This window comes from Oncorhynchus mykiss, chromosome 27, assembly GCF_013265735.2.
Source record: "Oncorhynchus mykiss isolate Arlee chromosome 27, USDA_OmykA_1.1, whole genome shotgun sequence".
Classification (NCBI taxonomy): domain Eukaryota; kingdom Metazoa; phylum Chordata; class Actinopteri; order Salmoniformes; family Salmonidae; genus Oncorhynchus; species Oncorhynchus mykiss.
The window spans coordinates 44498295-44520652 of NC_048591.1; the positions used below are offsets into that span (position 1 = coordinate 44498295).

A 22358-nucleotide genomic window follows, 5' to 3' on the forward strand; every position below is an offset into this window, starting at 1 on the left:
CAGAATGAGCCTGTTGTTTGTGGTATTGTGGAACAGAATGAGCCTGTTTTTTGTGGTATTGTGGAACAGAATGAGCCTGTTGTTGGTGGTATTGTGGAACAGAATGAGCCTGTTGTTTGTGGTATTGTGGAACAGAATGAGCCTGTTGTTGGTGGTATTGGTGGAACAGAATGAGCCTGTTGTTGGTGGTATTGTGGAACAGAATGAGCCTGTTGTTGGTGGTATTGGTAGAACAGAATGAGCCTGTTGTTGGTGGTATGGTGGAACAGAATGAGCCTGTTGTTGGTGGTATTGGTGGAACAGAATGAGCCTGTTGTTGGTGGTATTGTGGAACAGAATGAGCCTGTTGTTTGTGGTATTGTGGAACAGAATGAGCCTGTTGTTGGTGGTATTGTGGAACAGAATGAGCCTGTTGTTGGTGGTATTGGTGGAACAGAATGAGCCTGTTGTTGGTGGTATTGTGGAACAGAATGAGCCTGTTGTTTGTGGTATTGTGGAACAGAATGAGCCTGTTTTTTGTGGTATTGTGGAACAGAATGAGCCTGTTGTTGGTGGTATTGGTGGAACAGAATGAGCCTGTTGTTGGTGGTATTGTGGAACAGAATGAGCCTGTTGTTGGTGGTATTGGTGGAACAGAATGAGCCTGTTGTTGGTGGTATTGTGGAACAGAATGAGCCTGTTGTTGGTGGTATTGGTGGAACAGAATGAGCCTGTTGTTTGTGGTATTGTGGAACAGAATGAGCCTGTTGTTGGTGGTATTGTGGAACAGAATGAGCCTGTTGTTGGTGGTATTGTGGAACAGAATGAGCCTGTTGTTGGTGGTATTGGTGGAACATAATGAGCCTGTTGTTGGTGGTATTGGTAGAACAGAATGAGCCTGTTGTTTGTGGTATTGTGGAACAGAATGAGCCTGTTGTTTGTGGTATTGTGGAACAGAATGAGCCTGTTTTTTGTGGTATTGTGGAACAGAATGAGCCTGTTGTTGGTGGTATTGGTGGAACAGAATGAGCCTGTTGTTGGTGGTATTGGTAGAACAGAATGAGCCTGTTGTTGGTGGTATTGGTGGAACATAATGAGCCTGTTGTTGGTGGTATTGGTAGAACAGAATGAGCCTGTTGTTTGTGGTATTGTGGAACAGAATGAGCCTGTTGTCGGTGGTATTGGTGGAACAGAATGAGCCTGTTGTTGGTGGTATTGGTAGAACAGAATGAGCCTGTTGTCGGTGGTATTGGTGGAACATAATGAGCCTGTTGTTGGTGGTATTGGTGGAACAGAATGAGCCTGTTGTCGGTGGTATTGGTGGAACATAATGAGCCTGTTGTTGGTGGTATTGTGGAACAGAATGAGCCTGTTGTCGGTGGTATTGGTGGAACAGAATGAGCCTGTTGTCGGTGGTATTGGTGGAACATAATGAGCCTGTTGTTGGTGGTATTGTGGAACAGAATGAGCCTGTTGTTGGTGGTATTGGTGGAACAGAATGAGCCTGTTGTTGGTGGTATTGGTGGAACAGAATGAGCCTGTTGTTTGTGGTATTGTGGAACAGAATGAGCCTGTTGTCGGTGGTATTGTGGAACAGAATGAGCCTGTTGTTGGTGGTATTGGTGGAACAGAATGAGCCTGTTGTTGGTGGTATTGGTGGAACAGAATGAGCCTGTTGTTTGTGGTATTGGTGGAACAGAATGAGCCTGTTGTTGGTGGTATTGGTGGAACAGAATGAGCCTGTTGTTGGTGGTATTGGTGGAACAGAATGAGCCTGTTGTTTGTGGTATTGGTGGAACAGAATGAGCCTGTTGTTGGTGGTATTGTGGAACAGAATGAGCCTGTTGTTTGTGGTATTGTGGAACAGAATGAGCCTGTTGTTGGTGGTATTGTGGAACAGAATGAGCCTGTTGTTGGTGGTATTGTGGAACAGAATGAGCCTGTTGTTTGTGGTATTGTGGAACAGAATGAGCCTGTTGTTTGTGGTATTGTGGAACAGAATGAGCCTGTTGTTGGTGGTATTGTGGAACAGAATGAGCCTGTTGTCGGTGGTATTGGTGGAACAGAATGAGCCTGTTGTTGGTGGTATTGGTGGAACAGAATGAGCCTGTTGTTGGTGGTATTGTGGAACAGAATGAGCCTGTTGTTGGTGGTATTGGTGGAACAGAATGAGCCTGTTGTTGGTGGTATTGTGGAACAGAATGAGCCTGTTGTTTGTGGTATTGTGGAACAGAATGAGCCTGTTGTTGGTGGTATTGTGGAACAGAATGAGCCACAGCACATACACATGAACTCCTTTCAATGTGCACCAAAATTAGGATCCGTTTCCCTGATTTGCCCTGTGAAAGGCTGACACCGTCATATCATAATTTATAAACACAGCTTAGAACAAGCATTCAAATGACCCAGATTGATATATATAGTGGACTGTTTTTTTGGACGGCATAAACAACAACAGTAATTGTGTGATGGTAGGGGATGCAGGGTTGTGTTCCAAACAAAAACAATGAAAAGTGAGCTTGCTGTAGTTCCTCAACGGCACAGCTAGGAGAGCTAAAGAAAAAAAAAGTACCTTATAGTTTTAGTTGAATACTCTTCTTTGGGTCATAAAAGTGCATTTAAATTACTTAGGAAATGTGCCCACTTTGGAGAGGTGTGAGGCCACTTGGAAACAAACACCAGTTAGTCCTCTCACTCAAACCCCTTTAATTTTCTTGTCTCATGTTGCACCTACCCCACATTTTCCAGGAATATTCTCAACATGTTACTGAACGTATCCAGAGTATTTTCAGATTTTCATTATCAACAAATGCGGTGAAAAGTCCAGTAAATGTCAAATTCACATAAAATCAACAGTGAAATGTTTGGATACAGTCTTGTGTCAGGTGAAATGTTGTTTCCTCACCTTCAGTTGAATAATGTTCTCATAATCTTCAAAGTGTTCCCGTTTAATTTCTACCACGGTTATTCATATGCTTTCCATATTTATTCTATAAGAAACCGTTCAATTAGGCCCCATCCGTACAGGTCAATTAGGCCCCATCCGTACAGGTCAATTCCCACCAGGGTAAAGGGGTAAAGATCAGCCCAGACAGAGCCAGACAATGGAACCACACCTCTTTCTTCATTCTAAAAAAAAATTCTGCCTTTTGAAATACTGCGTTTCAACATGAGCACCAAGCTACAGTATCGTCATTTCAACATGAACACCAAGCTACAGTATCGTAGTTTCAACATGAACACCAAGCTACAGTATCGTAGTTTCAACATGAACACCAAGCTACAGTATCATAATTTCAACATGAACACCAAGCTACAGTATTGTAGTTTCAACATGAACACCAAGCTACAGTATTGTAGTTTCAACATGAACACCAAGCTACAGTATCGTCGGTTCAACATGAACACCAAGCTACAGTATTGTAGTTTCAACATGAACACCAAGCTACAGTATTGTAGTTTCAACATGAACACCAAGCTACAGTATTGTAGTTTCAACATGAACACCAAGCTACAGTATCGTCGGTTCAACATGAACACCAAGCTACAGTATTGTAGTTTCAACATGAACACCAAGCTACAGTATTGTAGTTTCAACATGAGCACCAAGCTACAGTATCGTCGTTTCAACATGAGCACCAAGCTACAGTATTGTAGTTTCAACATGAACACCAAGCTACAGTATCGTCGGTTCAACATGAACACCAAGCTACAGTATTGTAGTTTCAACATGAACACCAAGCTACAGTATCGTCGGTTCAACATGAACACCAAGCTACAGTATTGTAGTTTCAACATGAACACCAAGCTACAGTATTGTAGTTTCAACATGAACACCAAGCTACAGTATTGTAGTTTCAACATGAGCACCAAGCTACAGTATCATTGTTTCAACATGAACACCAAGCTACAGTATTGTAGTTTCAACATGAACACCAAGCTACAGTATCGTCGGTTCAACATGAACACCAAGCTACAGTATTGTAGTTTCAACATGAACACCAAGCTACAGTATTGTAGTTTCAACATGAACACCAAGCTACAGTATTGTAGTTTCAACATGAACACCAAGCTACAGTATCGTCGGTTCAACATGAACACCAAGCTACAGTATTGTAGTTTCAACATGAACACCAAGCTACAGTATTGTAGTTTCAACATGAACACCAAGCTACAGTATTGTAGTTTCAACATGAGCACCAAGCTACAGTATTGTAGTTTCAACATGAGCACCAAGCTACAGTATCGTCATTTCAACATGAACACCAAGCTACAGTATCGTCATTTCAACATGAACACCAAGCTACAGTATCGTCGTTTCAACATGAACACCAAGCTACAGTATCGTCGTTTCAACATGAACACCAAGCTACAGTATCGTCGTTTCAACATGAGCACCAAGCTACAGTATTGTAGTTTCAACATGAGCACCAAGCTACAGTATCGTCGTTTCAACATGAGCACCAAGCTACAGTATTGTAGTTTCAACATGAACACCAAGCTACAGTATTGTAGTTTCAACATGAACACCAAGCTACAGTATCGTAGTTTCAACATGAACACCAAGCTACAGTATCGTCGTTTCAACATGAACACCAAGCTACAGTATCGTCATTTCAACATGAACACCAAGCTACAGTATTGTAGTTTCAACATGAGCACCAAGCTACAGTATCGTCGTTTCAACATGAGCACCAAGCTACAGTATTGTAGTTTCAACATGAGCACCAAGCTACAGTATCATAATTTCAACATGAACACCAAGCTACAGTATTGTAGTTTCAACATGAACACCAAGCTACAGTATTGTAGTTTCAACATGAACACCAAGCTACAGTATTGTAGTTTCAACATGAACACCAAGCTACAGTATCATCGTTTCAACATGAGCACCAAGCTACAGTATCATAATTTCAACATGAACACCAAGCTACAGTATTGTAGTTTCAACATGAGCACCAAGCTACAGTATCGTCGTTTCAACATGAGCACCAAGCTACAGTATTGTAGTTTCAACATGAGCACCAAGCTACAGTATCATAATTTCAACATGAACACCAAGCTACAGTATTGTAGTTTCAACATGAACACCAAGCTACAGTATTGTAGTTTCAACATGAACACCAAGCTACAGTATTGTAGTTTCAACATGAACACCAAGCTACAGTATCATCGTTTCAACATGAGCACCAAGCTACAGTATTGTAGTTTCAACATGAACACCAAGCTACAGTATCATCGTTTCAACATGAGCACCAAGCTACAGTATCGTCGTTTCAACATGAACACCAAGCTACAGTATTGTAGTTTCAACATGAACACCAAGCTACAGTATCGTCGGTTCAACATGAACACCAAGCTACAGTATCATCGTTTCAACATGAGCACCAAGCTACAGTATCGTCGGTTCAACATGAACACCAAGCTACAGTATCATCGTTTCAACATGAGCACCAAGCTACAGTATTGTAGTTTCAACATGAGCACCAAGCTACAGTATCATCGTTTCAACATGAGCACCAAGCTACAGTATCGTCGTTTCAACATGAGCACCAAGCTACAGTATTGTAGTTTCAACATGAACACCAAGCTACAGCATCGTCGTTTCAACATGAACACCAAGCTACAGTATTGTAGTTTCAACATGAGCACCAAGCTACAGTAGTGTAGTTTCAACATGAACACCAAGCTACAGTATCGTCGTTTCAACATGAGCACCAAGCTACAGCATCGTCGTTTCAACATGAACACCAAGCTACAGCATCGTCGTTTCAACATGAACACCAAGCTACAGTATCGTCGTTTCAACATGAGCACCAAGCTACAGTATTGTAGTTTCAACATGAACACCAAGCTACAGTATCGTCGTTTCAACATGAACACCAAGCTACAGTATCGTCGTTTCAACATGAGCACCAAGCTACAGTATTGTAGTTTCAACATGAACACCAAGCTACAGTATTGTAGTTTCAACATGAGTACCAAGCTACAGCATCGTAGTTTCAACATGAACACCAAGCTACAGTATTGTAGTTTCAACATGAGCACCAAGCTACAGCATCGTAGTTTCAACATGAACACCAAGCTACAGCATCGTCGTTTCAACATGAACACCAAGCTACAGTATTGTAGTTTCAACATGAACACCAAGCTACAGTATCGTCGTTTCAACATGAGCACCAAGCTACAGTATTGTAGTTTCAACATGAACACCAAGCTACAGTATTGTAGTTTCAACATGAGTACCAAGCTACAGCATCGTAGTTTCAACATGAACACCAAGCTACAGTATTGTAGTTTCAACATGAGCACCAAGCTACAGCATCGTAGTTTCAACATGAACACCAAGCTACAGCATCGTCGTTTCAACATGAACACCAAGCTACAGTATTGTAGTTTCAACATGAACACCAAGCTACAGTATCGTCGTTTCAACATGAGCACCAAGCTACAGTATTGTAGTTTCAACATGAACACCAAGCTACAGTATTGTAGTTTCAACATGAGCACCAAGCTACAGCATCGTAGTTTCAACATGAACACCAAGCTACAGTATTGTAGTTTCAACATGAGCACCAAGCTACAGTATTGTAGTTTCAACATGAGCACCAAGCTACAGCATCGTAGTTTCAACATGAACACCAAGCTACAGCATCGTCGTTTCAACATGAACACCAAGCTACAGTATTGTAGTTTCAACATGAACACCAAGCTACAGTATTGTAGTTTCAACATGAACACCAAGCTACAGTATTGTAGTTTCAACATGAACACCAAGCTACAGTATCATAGTTTCAACATGAACACCAAGCTACAGTATCGTCGTTTCAACATGAACACCAAGCTACAGTATTGTAGTTTCAACATGAACACCAAACTACAGTAGTGTAGTTTCAACATGAACACCAAGCTACAGTATTGTAGTTTCAACATGAACACCAAGCTACAGTATCATAATTTCAACATGAACACCAAGCTACAGTATTGTAGTTTCAACATGAACACCAAGCTACAGTATCATAATTTCAACATGAACACCAAGCTACAGTATTGTAGTTTCAACATGAGCACCAAGCTACAGTATTGTAGTTTCAACATGAACACCAAACTACAGTAGTGTAGTTTCAACATGAACACCAAGCTACAGTATTGTAGTTTCAACATGAGCACCAAGCTACAGTATTGTAGTTTCAACATGAACACCAAGCTACAGTATTGTAGTTTCAACATGAACACCAAGCTACAGTATCATCGTTTCAACATGAACACCAAGCTACAGTATTGTAGTTTCAACATGAACACCAAGCTACAGTATCATAATTTCAACATGAACACCAAGCTACAGTATTGTAGTTTCAACATGAACACCAAGCTACAGTATTGTAGTTTCAACATGAACACCAAGCTACAGTATCGTTGTTTCAACATGAACACCAAGCTACAGTATTGTAGTTTCAACATGAGCACCAAGCTACAGTATTGTAGTTTCAACATGAACACCAAGCTACAGTATTGTAGTTTCAACATGAACACCAAGCTACAGTATCATCGTTTCAACATGAACACCAAGCTACAGTATTGTAGTTTCAACATGAACACCAAGCTACAGTATCATAATTTCAACATGAACACCAAGCTACAGTATTGTAGTTTCAACATGAGCACCAAGCTACAGTATTGTAGTTTCAACATGAACACCAAGCTACAGTATCATCGTTTCAACATGAACACCAAGCTACAGTATTGTAGTTTCAACATGAACACCAAGCTACAGTATTGTAGTTTCAACATGAACACCAAGCTACAGTATCATCGTTTCAACATGAACACCAAGCTACAGTATTGTAGTTTCAACATGAACACCAAGCTACAGTATTGTAGTTTCAACATGAACACCAAGCTACAGTATCGTCGGTTCAACATGAACACCAAGCTACAGTATTGTAGTTTCAACATGAACACCAAGCTACAGTAGTGTAGTTTCAACATGAACACCAAGCTACAGTATTGTAGTTTCAACATGAACACCAAGCTACAGTATCATAATTTCAACATGAACACCAAGCTACAGTATTGTAGTTTCAACATGAGCACCAAGCTACAGTATTGTAGTTTCAACATGAACACCAAGCTACAGTATCGTCGGTTCAACATGAACACCAAGCTACAGTATTGTAGTTTCAACATGAGCACCAAGCTACAGTATCGTCGGTTCAACATGAACACCAAGCTACAGTATTGTAGTTTCAACATGAACACCAAGCTACAGTATTGTAGTTTCAACATGAACACCAAGCTACAGTATCGTCGGTTCAACATGAACACCAAGCTACAGTATTGTAGTTTCAACATGAACACCAAGCTACAGTAGTGTAGTTTCAACATGAACACCAAGCTACAGTATTGTAGTTTCAACATGAACACCAAGCTACAGTATCGTCGGTTCAACATGAACACCAAGCTACAGTATCATCGTTTCAACATGAACACCAAGCTACAGTATTGTAGTTTCAACATGAACACCAAGCTACAGTATCATAATTTCAACATGAACACCAAGCTACAGTATTGTAGTTTCAACATGAGCACCAAGCTACAGTATTGTAGTTTCAACATGAACAACAAACTACAGTAGTGTAGTTTCAACATGAACACCAAGCTACAGTATTGTAGTTTCAACATGAACACCAAGCTACAGTATTGTAGTTTCAACATGAACACCAAGCTACAGTATCGTCGGTTCAACATGAACACCAAGCTACAGTATGTTCACCCATTTCCAATTCATGTTCACCCAATTCCCTTTATAGGGCACTACTTTTGACCAGGGAATATGGTGCATTGTGGGATGCAGGCAGACGGTACTAGATCCAGCAGGGTGAGAACGTTTTCATGTGTCAACTGTTCTAATGAAAACCTTATTGAAAGGTTATCTTCAAACTACAATGAGTCACCATTGAGAACATATCTATTCTGATATTTTTGGAGAGGAGGGAAGTAGAGAGCTAGTTAGTATTTAATCTTATCTGATGACGTAAACACAATGGGGTTACATACAGGAGAGCTGTCTACAGGGTTACATACCGGAGAGCAGTCTACAGGGTTACATACCGGAGAGCAGTCTACAGGGTTACATACTGGAGAGCGGTCTACAGGGTTACATACCGGAGAGCAGTCTACAGGGTTACATACCGGAGAGCAGTCTACAGGGTTACATACCATGGAGCAGTCTACAGGGTTACATACTGGGGAGCAGTCTACGGGGTTACATACAGGAGAGCTGTCTACAGGGTTAGATACCGGAGAGCAGTCTACAGGGCTACATACTGGAGAGCAGTCTACAGGGTTACATTCTGGAGAGCAGTCTACAGGGTTACATACTGGAGAGCAGTCTACAGGTTTACATACTGGAGAGCAGTCTACAGGGTTACATACCATGGAGCAGTCTACAGGGTTACATACTGGAGAGCAGTCTACAGGGTTACATACCATGGAGCAGTCTCCAGGGTTACATACTGGAGAGCAGTCTACAGGGTTACATACTGGAGAGCAGTCTACAGGGTTACATACTGGAGAGCAGTCTACAGGGTTACATACTGGAGAGCAGTCTGCAGTGTTACATACCGGAGAGCAGTCTACAGGGTTACATACAGGAGAGCAGTCTACAGGGTTACATACCATGGAGCAGTCTACAGGGTTACATACTGGAGAGCAGTCTACATGGTTACATACTGGAGAGCAGTCTACAGGGTTACATACAGGAGAGCAGTCTACAGGGTTACATACTGGAGAGCAGTCTACAGGGTTACATACTGGAGAGCAGTCTACAGGGTTACATACTGGAGAGCAGTCTACAGGTTTACATACTGGAGAGCAGTCTACAGGGTTACATACCATGGAGCAGTCTACAGGGTTACATACTGGAGAGCAGTCTACAGGGTTACATACCATGCAGCAGTCTACAGGGTTACATACTGGAGAGCAGTCTACAGGGTTACATACTGGAGAGCAGTCTACAGGGTTACATACTGGAGAGCAGTCTACAGGGTTACATACTGGAGAGCAGTCTACAGGGTTACATACTGGAGAGCAGTCTGCAGTGTTACATACCGGAGAGCAGTCTACAGGGTTACATACAGGAGAGCAGTCTACAGGGTTACATACCATGGAGCAGTCTACAGGGTTACATACTGGAGAGCAGTCTACAGGGTTACATACTGGAGAGCAGTCTACAGGGTTACATACTGGAGAGCAGTCTACAGCGTTACATACTGGAGAGCAGTCTACAGGGTTACATACCGGGGAGCAGTCTACATGGTTACATACTGGAGAGCAGCCTACAGGGTTACATACAGGAGAGCTGTCTACAGGGTTACGTACCGGAGAGCAGTCTACAGGGTTACATACTGGAGAGCAGCCTACAGGGTTACATACTGGAGAGCAGTCTACAGGGTTACATACCGGAGAGCAGTCTACAGGGTTACATACTGGAGAGCAGTCTACAGGGTTACATACAGGAGAGCAGTCTACAGGGTTACATACTGGAGAGCAGTCTACAGGGTTACATACCATGGAGCAGTCTACAGGGTTACATACTGGGGAGCAGTCTACAGGGTTACATACTGGGGAGCAGTCTACAGGGTTACATACCATGGAGCAGTCTACAGGGTTACATACTGGGGAGCAGTCTACAGGGTTACATACTGGGGAGCAGTCTACAGGGTTACATACTGGGGAGCAGTCTACAGGGTTACATACTGGAGAGCAGTCTACAGGGTTACATACCATGGAGCAGTCTACAGGGTTACATACTGGGGAGCAGTCTACAGGGTTACATACTGGAGAGCAGTCTACAGGGTTACATACTGGAGAGCAGTCTACAGGGTTACATACTGGAGAGCAGTCTACAGGGTTACATACTGGGGAGCAGTCTACATGGTTACATACTGGAGAGCAGTCTACAGGGTTACATACTGGAGAGCTGTCTACAGGGTTACATACTGGAGAGCAGTCTACAGGGTTACATACTGGAGAGCAGTCTACAGGGTTACATACTGGGGAGCAGTCTACAGGGTTACATACTGGGGAGCAGTCTACAGGGTTACATACTGGAGAGCAGTCTACAGGGTTACATACTGGGGAGCAGTCTACAGGGTTACATACAGGAGAGCAGTCTACAGGGTTACATACTGGGGAGCAGTCTACAGGGTTACATACTGGAGAGCAGTCTACAGGGTTACATACTGGAGAGCAGTCTACAGGGTTACATACTGGAGAGCAGTCTACAGGGTTACATACTGGAGAGCAGTCTACAGGGTTACATACAGGAGAGCAGTCTACAGGGTTACATACTGGGGAGCAGTCTACAGGGTTACATACTGGAGAGCAGTCTACAGGTTTACATACTGGGGAGCAGTCTACAGGGTTACATTCTGGAGAGCAGTCTACAGGGTTACATACTGGAGAGCAGTCTACAGGTTTACATACTGGGGAGCAGTCTACAGGGTTACATACTGGAGAGCAGTCTACAGGGTTACATACTGGAGAGCAGTCTACAGGTTTACTTTCTGGGAACCTTTCTAGTTGCTGTTTGTTTTTGTTGGTTTTCTTAGCACAGCTAATTTTTTTTATTACAATTTTCCCATTACATTTAGTTAATGTTTGTATGTTGTCTGTTCGTATATATATTTTTTTTCTTGTTTATATGTAAACCTGCCCAGGGAATGCAGATGGAAATTAGTCTGGTAAAATCTGGTAAATTTTTTCTCAAGTGTCCTGAGAATTATGTTTTGTTGTACATTGTCCCTGTTCAAATCAACGTAATAATATCAACAATAATATGTTATTTCTCAATCAAAATGTGTCGCACATGTCAATGACTTCTTACGCTCAGCTTAATACAATTGGCCCAACCGCGCACTCTTCCGATTGGCCCAACCGCGCACTCTTCCGATTGGCCCAACCGCGCACTCTTCCGATTGGCCCAACCGCGCACTCTTCCGATTGGCCCAACCGCGCACTCTTCCGATTGGCCCAACCGCGCACTCTTCTGATTGGCCCAACTGAACGCTCTTCTGATTGGTCCCACATGAACGCTCTTCTCATGGGTTGTTGGATATCTCTGGATCTGCAATCTTTTCCATGGCGACACACGAAGTTAGAGAGGTAGCCATTTTTTACAGCCACAAGCACACCCTTCCCCTGACTCACCCATGAAGTTTAGGTACTCCCCTCAACTCACCCATGAAGTTGAGGTACTCCCCTCAACTTACCCATGAGGTTGAGGTACTCCCCTCTCCCCCCAACTCACCCATGAAGTTTAGGTACTCCCCTCAACTCACCCATGAGATTGAGATACTCCCCTCTCCCCCCAACTCACACATGAAGTTGAGGTACTCCCCTCTCCCCCCACTCACCCATGAAGTTGAGGTACTCCCCTCAACTCACCCATGAAGTTGAGGTACTCCCCTCTCCCCCCCAACTCACCCATGAAGTTGAGGTACTCCCCTCTCCCCCCAACTCACCCATGAAGTTGAGGTACTCCCCTCTCCCCCCCAACTCACACATGAAGTTGAGGTACTCCCCTCTCCCCGCCAACTCACCTATGAAGTTGAGGTAGCCCTCTCTCCCCAACTCACCCATGAAGTTGGTGGCCCCCTCTCTCCCCAACTCACCCATGAAGTTGGTGGCCCCCTCTCTCCCCAACTCACCCATGAAGTTGAGGTAGCCCTCTCCCCAACTCAGCCATGAAGTTGAGGTAGCCCTCTCCCCAACTCAGCCATGAAGTTGAGGTAGCCCTCTCCCCAACTCACCCATGAAGTTGAGGTAGCCCTCTCCCCAACTCACCCATGAAGTTGAGGTAGCCCTCTCCCCCCAGAGCGTGTGTGAGGAGGCGGATCATCTTATGTAGCTGGATGCCTCGGTCGATGACGGGAGTCATGGGGATCAGGGAACTCATGTTGGTGTACATCTCTTTATCCATCAGCCAGAAGGCCAGGGACTTATCACCTACCAGAGACTAGAGACAGAGATGAAGAGAGAGAGATGAAGAGAGAGAGAGAGATGAAGAGAGAGATGGAGAGAGAGAGATGTTGCGAGAGAGATGAAGAGAGAGAGATGAAGAGAGAGAGATGTAGCGAGAGAGATGTTGCGAGAGAGATGAAGAGAGAGAGAGAGAGATGGAGAGAGAGAGAGAGAGATGGAGAGAGAGATGGAGAGAGAGATGGAGAGAGAGATGAAGAGAGAGAGAGAGATGAAGAGAGAGAGAGAGATATAGCGAGAGAGATGGAAAGGGAGATGGAGAGAGAGATGTGGAGAGAGAGATGTAGCGAGAGAGATGGAGAGAGAGAGATGGAGAGAGAGAGTTGGAGACAGAGAGATGAAGAGAGAGAGAGAGATATAGCGAGAGAGATGGAGAGAGAGACGGAGAGAGAGATGACGAGAGCGAGATGAAGAGAGAGAGAGATATATAGCGAGAGAGAGATGAGAGAGAGATGACGAGAGAGATGAAGAGAGAGAGATGAAGAGAGAAAGAGAGAGAGAGAGAGGTGAAGAGAGAGAGAGAGAGATGAAGAGAGAGATAGAGAGAGAGAGAGATGGAGAGAGAGAGAGATGGAGAGAGAGAGAGATGGAGAGAGAGAGAGATGGAGAGAGAAACCCCATTTGTGAGTGTAATATTTATTTAACTTTCGTTTATGATCTATTTCACTTGCTTTTTTAATGTAAACACATGCCTCCCTTGCCAATAAAGGCCTTTGAACTGAATTGAGAGAGATGTAGAGAGCGAGAGATACACACATGGCCAAAATGATGTATTTTGTATTTATGATGGATCCTCATAAATCATCTGCCAGCTAACCTTCCTGGGGTCCGGCGAAATTCAGGCAGTTATACAATCACAAAACATTCACTACAGAATTCACAACACACTAAGCGTGTTCCCTCAGGCCCATACTCCACTACCACATATCTACAACACAAAATACACGTGTACACGAGTGTGTATAGTGAGTGTGTTATCATGTGTACGTGTATGCATGTGTCTGCGCCTGTGTTTCTCTTCACAGTCCCCACTGTCCCCACTGTATTTGAATCTGTTTTTTAAAATCTGATTCTACTGCATGTATCTTGACCCTATTCCTGATGTGGAATAGAGTTCCATGTAGTCATGGCTCTATGTAGTACTGTGGAATAGAGTTCCATGTAGTCATGGCTCTATGTAGTACTGTGGAATAGAGTTCCATGTAGTCATGGCTCTATGTAGTACTGTGGAATAGAGTTCCATGTAGTCATGGCTCTATGTAGTGCTGTGGAATAGAGTTCCATGTAGTCATGGCTCTATGTAGTACTGTGGAATAGAGTTCCATGTAGTCATGGCTCTATGTAGTACTGTGGAATAGAGTTCCATGTAGTCATGGCTCTATGTAGTACTGTGGAATAGAGTTCCATGTAGTCATGGCTCTATGTAGTACTGTGGAATAGAGTTCCATGTAGTCATGGCTCTATGTAGTACTGTGGAATAGAGTTCCATGTGGTCATGGCTCTATGTAGTACTGTGGAATAGAGTTCCATGTAGTCATGGCTCTATGTAGTACTGTGGAATAGAGTTCCATGTAGTCATGGCTCTATGTAGTACTGTGGAATAGAGTTCCATGTAGTCACGGCTCTATGTAGTAACTGTGGAATAGAGTTCCATGTAGTCATGGCTCTATGTAGTACTGTGGAATAGAGTTCCATGTAGTCATGGCTCTATGTAGTACTGTGGAATAGAGTTCCATGTAGTCATGGCTCTATGTAGTACTGTGGAATAGAGTTCCATGTAGTCATGGCTCTATGTAGTACTGTGGAATAGAGTTCCATGTAGTCACGGCTCTATGTAGTAACTGTGGAATAGAGTTCCATGTAGTCATGGCTCTATGTAGTACTGTGGAATAGAGTTCCATGTAGTCACGGCTCTATGTAGTAACTGTGGAATAGAGTTCCATGTAGTCATGGCTCTATGTAGTACTGTGGAATAGAGTTCCATGTAGTCATGGCTCTATGTAGTACTGTGCGCCTCCCAGAGTCTGTTCTGGACTTGGGGACTGTGAAGAGACTTCTGGTGGCATGTCTTGTGGGGTATGGATGGGGTATCCGAGCTGTGTACCAGTAGTTCAAACAGACAGCTCGGTTCATTCAACATGTCAATACCTCTCAAAAACACAATTAGTGATGAAATAATTCTCTCCTCCACTTCCAACCAGGAGAGATTGACATGCATATTATTAATATTAGCTCTCTGTGTACATCCAAGGGCCAGCTGTGCTGCCCTGTTCTGAGCCAATTGTAATTTTCCCGAGTCCCTTTTTGTGGCACCTGACCACACGACTGAACAGTAGTCCAGGTGCAACAAAACTAGTCTGTAGGACCTGCCTTATGATAGTGCTGTTAAGAAGGTAGAAACTAGGGCCTGTAGGGTCTGCCTTGATGACAGTGTTGTTAAGAAGGTAGAAACTAGGGCCTGTAGGACCTGCCTTGTTGATAGTGCTGTTAAGAAGGTAGAAACTAGGGTCTATAGGACCTGCCTTGTTGACAGTGTTGTTAAGAAGGTAGAAACTAGGGCCTGTAGGACCTGCCTTGTTGATAGTGTTGTTAAGAAGGTAGAAACTAGGGCCTGTAGGACCTGCCTTGTTGACAGTGTTGTTAAGAAGGTAGAAACTAGGGCCTGTAGGACCTGCCTTGTTGATAGTGTTGTTAAGAAGGTAGAAACTAGGGCCTGTAGGACCTGCCTTGTTGACAGTGTTGTTAAGAAGGTAGAAACTAGGGCCTGTAGGACCTGCCTTGTTGACAGTGTTGTTAAGAAGGTAGAAACTAGGGCCTGTAGGACCTGCCTTGTTGACAGTGTTGTTAAGAAGGTAGAAACTAGGGCTGTTTAGGCATCTCAACTTGCTCAATTTCAACATTATTTATTACAAGATTTAGTTCAGGTTTAGTGAAGGCTTTGTCCCAAATACATAGATTTTAGTTTTTGAAATATTTAGGACTAACTTATTTCTTGCTACCCATTCTGAAACTAACTGCAGCTCTTTGTTAAGTGTTGCAGTCATTTCAGTCGATGTAGTAGCTGATGTGTATATTGTTGAGTTATCAGTTTACATAGACACACTGTCTTTATTTAAAGCCAGTGGCCTGTCGTTAGTAAAGATTGAAAAAGCTAAGGACTGCTGCCATGGGGAATTCCTGACTCTACCTGGATTATGTTGGGGAGGCTTCCATTAAAGAACACCCTCTGTGTTCTGTTAGACAGGTAACTATTTATCCACATTATAGCAGGGGGTGTAAAGCCATTAAACAAATGTTTTCCTAGCAGCAGACTATGATCGATAATGTCAAAAGCCGCACTGAAGTCTAACAAACCAGCCCCTATAATCTTTTTATCATCAATTTCTCTCAGCCAATCATCAGTCATTTGTGTAAGTGCTGTGCTTGTTGAATGTCCTTCCCTAGAAGCGTGCTGAAAGTTTGTTGTAAATTTGTTTCCTGTAAAATAGCATTGTCTCTGGTCAAACACAATTTTCCCCAAAACTTTACTAACGGTTGGTAACAGTGCTCCCTAGTGGTGCAGCGGTCTAAGGCACTGCATTGTCAGTGCAAGAGGTGTCACTACAGTCCCTGGTTCGAATCCAGGCTGTATCACATCCAGCCGGTTGAGGTCAGGGCTCTGAGCAAGCCAGTCAAGTTCTTCCACACTGATCTCAACAAACCATTTCTGTACGAACATTGCTTTGTGCACAGGGGCATTGTCATGCTGAATCAGGAAAGGGCCTTCCCCAAACTGTTGCCACAAAGTTGGAAGCACAGAATTTTCTAGAATGTCAATGTATGCTGTAGCGTTAAGATTTCCCTTCACCGGAACTAAGGGACCGAACCATGAAAAACAGCCCCAGACCACAGTTCCTCATCCACCAAACTTTACAGCTGGCACTACGCATTCAGGCAGGTACTGTTCTCCTGGCATCCGCCAAACCCCAGATTTGTGGTTCATCACTCCAGAGAACGTGTTTCCACTGCGCCTGAGTCCAATGTCGGCGAGCTTTACACCACTCCAGCCGACGCCTGGCATTGTGCATGGTGATCTTAGGCTTGTGTGCGGTTGCTCGGCCATGGAAACCCATTTCATGAAGCTCCCAACTAACAGTTATTGCGCTGACATTGCTTCCAGAGGCAGTTTGAAACTCGGTAGTGAGTGTTGCAACCGAGGACAGAATTTTTTTGCGCTAAATGCTTCAGCACTCGGCGGTCCCGTTCCGTGAGATCGTGTGGCCTACCACTTCGGGGCTGAGCCGTTGTTGCTCCTAGATGTTTCCACTTCACAATAACAGCACTTACAGTTGACCGGGGCAGCTCTATCAGTGCTGCAATTTGGCGAACTGACTTGTTGAAAAGGTGGCATCCTATGGCAGTGCCACGTTGAAAGTCACTGAGCTCCTCAGTTAGCCCATTCTACTGACAATGTTTGTCTATGGAGATTGCATGGATGAGTGCTAGATTTTATACACCCGTCGACAAGGAGTGTGGCTGAAATAGCAGAATCCACTAATTTGCAGGTGTGTCCACATACTTTTGCCTCCCATAGTGTAGAGAGAGAGAGAGATCAAAAAACAGATCAGAAAACTCATGTTGGTGTACATCTCTTTATCCATTAACCAGAAGGACAGGGATTTATCACCTACCACGGACTAGACACATATGCCTATTATGAGGTTCATACACATTTTATTGACAGACACAGTTACAAATCGAGAGCTTGGGACTAATAAGGCTCTATCTACAAATTACTTGGATATAAATTGTCTTTAAAGTGCCGAATGGTTTGAACGGTGTCATTAAAGTATTTTATTAGGAGAACATTGAACGGAACAAGGCCATTTAAGGAACTCAATGTGGACAAAAATGCAGATAGAACTGTACTAGCCCCACAACCCTTAATGTAGATGTGGAGATAGGTCAACTCCAGTCCTCCAGGGCCTGACAGGTGTCACAGTTTTGCACCAGGCCTCAGCTAACACCCCCTGACTCCAATAATCACCTAACAACGATCTTCAGTTCAGAATGACATTTGATTAAACCAGCTGTGTTTGTTAGGGATTGGAGAAAAAGTGTGACACCAATCATGTTAAAGACTAGAGGGACAGTACAGAAAGGAAGCGGAGAGACGGAGGATGGAACCACTGTGTCCAGGGTGCCATATGCGGTCTGGTTCACCAGAGATAGACCTAGAACCGTGTTAAATGAATAAATAAAGAGTTGTGATGATGGGCTGGTTGTGTTACCTGGTCGTGGCTCTCTGCGTACGCGATGCAGTTCTCTCCGTATCGTCTGTTTGTCAGAGTGTAGACAATGTTACCCATGTCCCAGGCCTCGTCTGCCAACTCCTTCAGAATCTAGACGTCAACATAAGACAAGAGGAATATCTGAATACAGCTTCGTAAAACACAAAGATTCTCTCTCTCTCTCTCTCTCTCTCTCAGCATGGCAGAGACAGAGTAGAAGTACCACCTGAGTGGAGTAGCTTCATCTCTAACCCTCCATTGACTTTGGAGGGTTACTGTTCACCAGAGAGCTCAACGGTCTGTCCACACAACACCAGCTTGCTTCATTACATTATTTTATTTCAGTGGCCCTTGTGGCATGATTTGTGTTGAGGCTGTGTGTGATGCTGTAGCGTAAAAGCAATAAGGTCAGAGAAGCAGTGCTCTATAATGAAAACAGTCACAGGTAAGAGAGAGTGGAGACGGTAGTAGAGGATCCAGGGGAGACGGTGGTAGAGAATCTAAGGGAGGTGGTGGTAGAGAATCTAAGGGAGGTGGTGGTAGAGAATCTAAAGGAGGTGGTGGTAGATAATCTAAGGGAGGTGGTGGTAGAGAATCTAAAGGAGGTGGTGGTAGAGAATCTAAGGGAGGTGGTGGTAGAGAATCTAAAGGAGGTGGTGGTAGAGAATCTAAGGGAGGTGGTGGTAGAGAATCTAAGGGAGGTGGTGGTAGATAATCTAAGGGAGGTGGTGGTAGAGAATCTAAGGGAGGTGGTGGTAGAGAATCTAAGGGAGGTGGTGGTAGAGAATCTAAGGGAGGTGGTGGTAGATAATCTAAGGGAGGTGGTGGTAGAGAATCTAAGGGAGGTGGTGGTAGAGAATCTAGGGGAGGTGGTGGTAGAGAATCTAAAGGAGGTGGTGGTAGAGAATCTAAAGGAGGTGGTGGTAGAGAATCTAAGGGAGGTGGTGGTAGAGAATCTAAGGGAGGTGGTGGTAGATAATCTAAGGGAGGTGGTGGTAGAGAATCTAAGGGAGGTGGTGGTAGAGAATCTAAGGGAGGTGGTGGTAGATCGCAATTCAAGAGTGAAACATGGTTTTCAAGGTCGGACAGGCAAACAGGAAGGCTTATATTAACGCCTGCTGTACCAAACTAAATGCTAGGTTGGAAGCTAGGAGAAATAATGTGAGAGTTGAGGTAAATACAGGAGACGATTCAGACAGCTACATGAACATGATGATCTCAGTGATAATTCAGATGGAATTATTAACAGGAATAAGTGTACCTGTGTCGGGAAACACAGCACGACTTGAAAACAACCCGTTTTATAATAGTCTATTTTTCCATGTCCCCCTCTAGATTTATTCTGAACAAGAAATATAAAACACAACATGCAACAATTTCAAAGATTTTACTGAGTTTGAGTTCATATAAGTAAATCAGTCAATTGAAATGAATTCATTAGACCCTTGTCTATGGATTACACATGACTCTGCATTTTTCCACCAACAAAAGGGCTTTATTACAGACATAAATACTCCTCAGTTTCATCAGCTGTCCAGGTGGCTGGTCTCAGACAATCCTGCAGGTGAAGAAGCTGGGTGTGGAGGTCCTGAGCTGGAGTGGTTTACACATGGTCTCGGGTTGTGATGCCGGTTGGACATACTGCCAAATTCTCTAAAATGATGGAGGCGGTTTATGGTAGAGAAGTTAACATTAAATTCTCTGGCAACAGTTCTGCTGGACAATCCTTCAGTCACCATGCCAATTGCACGCTCCGTCAAAACTTGAGACATCAGTGGTATTGTGTTGTGTGACAAAAGTTGCACATTTTAGAGTGGCCTCTTATTGTCCCCAGCACAAAGTGCACCTGTGTAATGATCATGCTGTTTAATCAGCTTCTTGATATGCCACACCTGTCAGGTGGATGGATTATCTTGGCAAAGGAGAAATGCACACTAACAGGGATGTAAACATGTTTGTACAACACTTGAGAGAAATAAGTAGATTCAATTGCAGTAAAGTAAGTAGATTAAATAGCAGTAAAGTACACAACTACACTAAATTAAACTCAACTGCAAAAAAGTCGACTCAACTGCAGTCAAGTAAGTAGACAACTACAGTCAAGTACAGAGCTAAACTAAATTAAACTCAACTGCAGTAAAGTAGATTCAACTACAGTAAAATAACTAGACAACTGCAGTAAAGTAGATTCAACTGCAGTCAAGTAAGTAGACAACTACAGTCAAGTACAGAGCTAAACTAAATTAAACTCAACTGCAGTAAAGTACGTAGATTCAACTACAGTAAAATAACTAGACAACTGCAGTAAAGTAGATTCAACTACAGTAAAATAACTAGACAACTGCAGTAAAGTAGATTCAACTGCAGTCAAGTAAGTAGACAACTACAGTCAAGTACAGAGCTAAACTAAATTAAACTCAACTGCAGTAAAGTACGTAGATTCAACTACAGTAAAATAACTAGACAACTGCAGTAAAGTAGATTCAACTACAGTAAAATAACTAGACAACTGCAGTAAAGTAGATTCAACTGCAGTCAAGTAAGTAGACAACTACAGTCAAGTACAGAGCTAAACTAAATTAAACTCAACTGCAGTAAAGTAGATTCAACTACAGTAAAATAACTAGACAACTGCAGTAAAGTAGATTCAACTGCAGTAAAATAACTAGACAACTGCAGTAAAGTAGATTCAACTACAGTAAAATAACTAGACAACTGCAGTAAAGTAGATTCAACTGCAGTAAAATAACTAGACAACTGCAGTAAAGTATATTCAACTACAGTAAAGTAGACTCGACTACTCAGTAAAGAAAGTAGACTCGACTACAGTAAATAAAGTAGACTAAACTACAGTAAATAAAGTAGACTAACCTACAGTAAATAAAGTAGACAACTACAGTAAAGAAAGTAGACTCAACAACAGTAAAGAAAGTAGACAACTACAGTTTTTTTTATTTATTTTTTATTTGACCTTTATTTAACTAGGCAAGTCAGTTAAGAACAAATTCTTATTTTCAATGACGGCCTAGGAACAGTGGGTTAACTGCCTGTTCAGGGGCAGAACGACAGATTTGTACCTTGTCAGCTTGGGGATTTGAACTTGCAACCTTTCGGTTACTAGCCCAACACTCTAACCACTAGGCTACCCTGCCGCCCCACAGTAACGAAGGTAGACTAAACTACAGTAAAGAAAGTAGACAACTACAGTAAAGAAAGTAGACTCAACTACAGTAAAAGTAGACTCAACTACAGTAAAGAAAGTAGACTCAACTACAGTAAAGAAAGTAGGCTCAACTACAGTAAAAGTAGACTCAACTACAGTAAAGAAAGTAGACAACTACAGTAAAGAAAGTAGACTCAACTACAGTAAAGAAAGTAGGCTCAACTACAGTAAAAGTAGACTCAACTACAGTAAAGAAAGTAGACTCAACTACAGTAAAGAAAGTAGACTCAACTGCAGTAAAGAAAGTAGACTAAACTACAGTAAAGAAAGTAGACTCAACTACAGTAACGAAGGTAGACAACTACAGTCGGAGCTGGAATTAACAGCATGGATTCTCCACTTGTCTGTGTGTAAAACCAATAAAGTATATATCTGCATGGTGCTGTGATTTCTCCTTTTCTGTCAGTCTACAGGCTACAGGCTACGGCCTACAGTCTACAGGCTACGGCCTACAGGCTACGGTCTACAGGCTACGGTCCACAGGCTACGGTCTACAGGCTACGGTCTACAGGCTACAGTCTACAGGCTACAGTCTACAGGCTACAGTCTACAGGCTACAGTCTACAGGCTACAGTCTACAGGCTACAGTCTACACTGAGGCTGTGTCGATCTGCTTTGTGTGTGTCTGTGGGTGGTTGGGGGGTGGGTGGGGGGGAGGGTTAAGGCTCTGTCGTCCTGCTCTGTGTGCGTGTGTGTGTGTGTGTGGTATTTTGGCCATGCTGTGAAGCTTTACCATACATCTACCCAGCCTTTTATCTTGGAGTCAAACTTTACTTTATTTAGTAAAAGGAGATGTGTAGAGAGTTGAAGAGCGTGACAGAGAAACTGCGTGTAGCCTCTTACAT

The 22358-nt window shown here is 43.1% G+C and overlaps 1 protein-coding gene across 1 annotated transcript in view; it reads right to left on the bottom strand.

Annotated features, from left to right (window-relative positions):
• The window catches only part of gbe1b (glucan (1,4-alpha-), branching enzyme 1b), a 359324-nt gene that overhangs the window by 135976 nt on the left and 200990 nt on the right, over window positions 1–22358 (bottom strand). Inside the window, exons 11-12 of the mRNA XM_036964774.1 lie at window positions 18291–18401; window positions 12826–12997 (exon numbers count right to left, since the gene is read on the bottom strand). Coding sequence (XP_036820669.1) covers window positions 12826–12997; window positions 18291–18401 — 283 coding nt within the window. The remainder of the gene's footprint in view (window positions 1–12825; window positions 12998–18290; window positions 18402–22358) is intronic.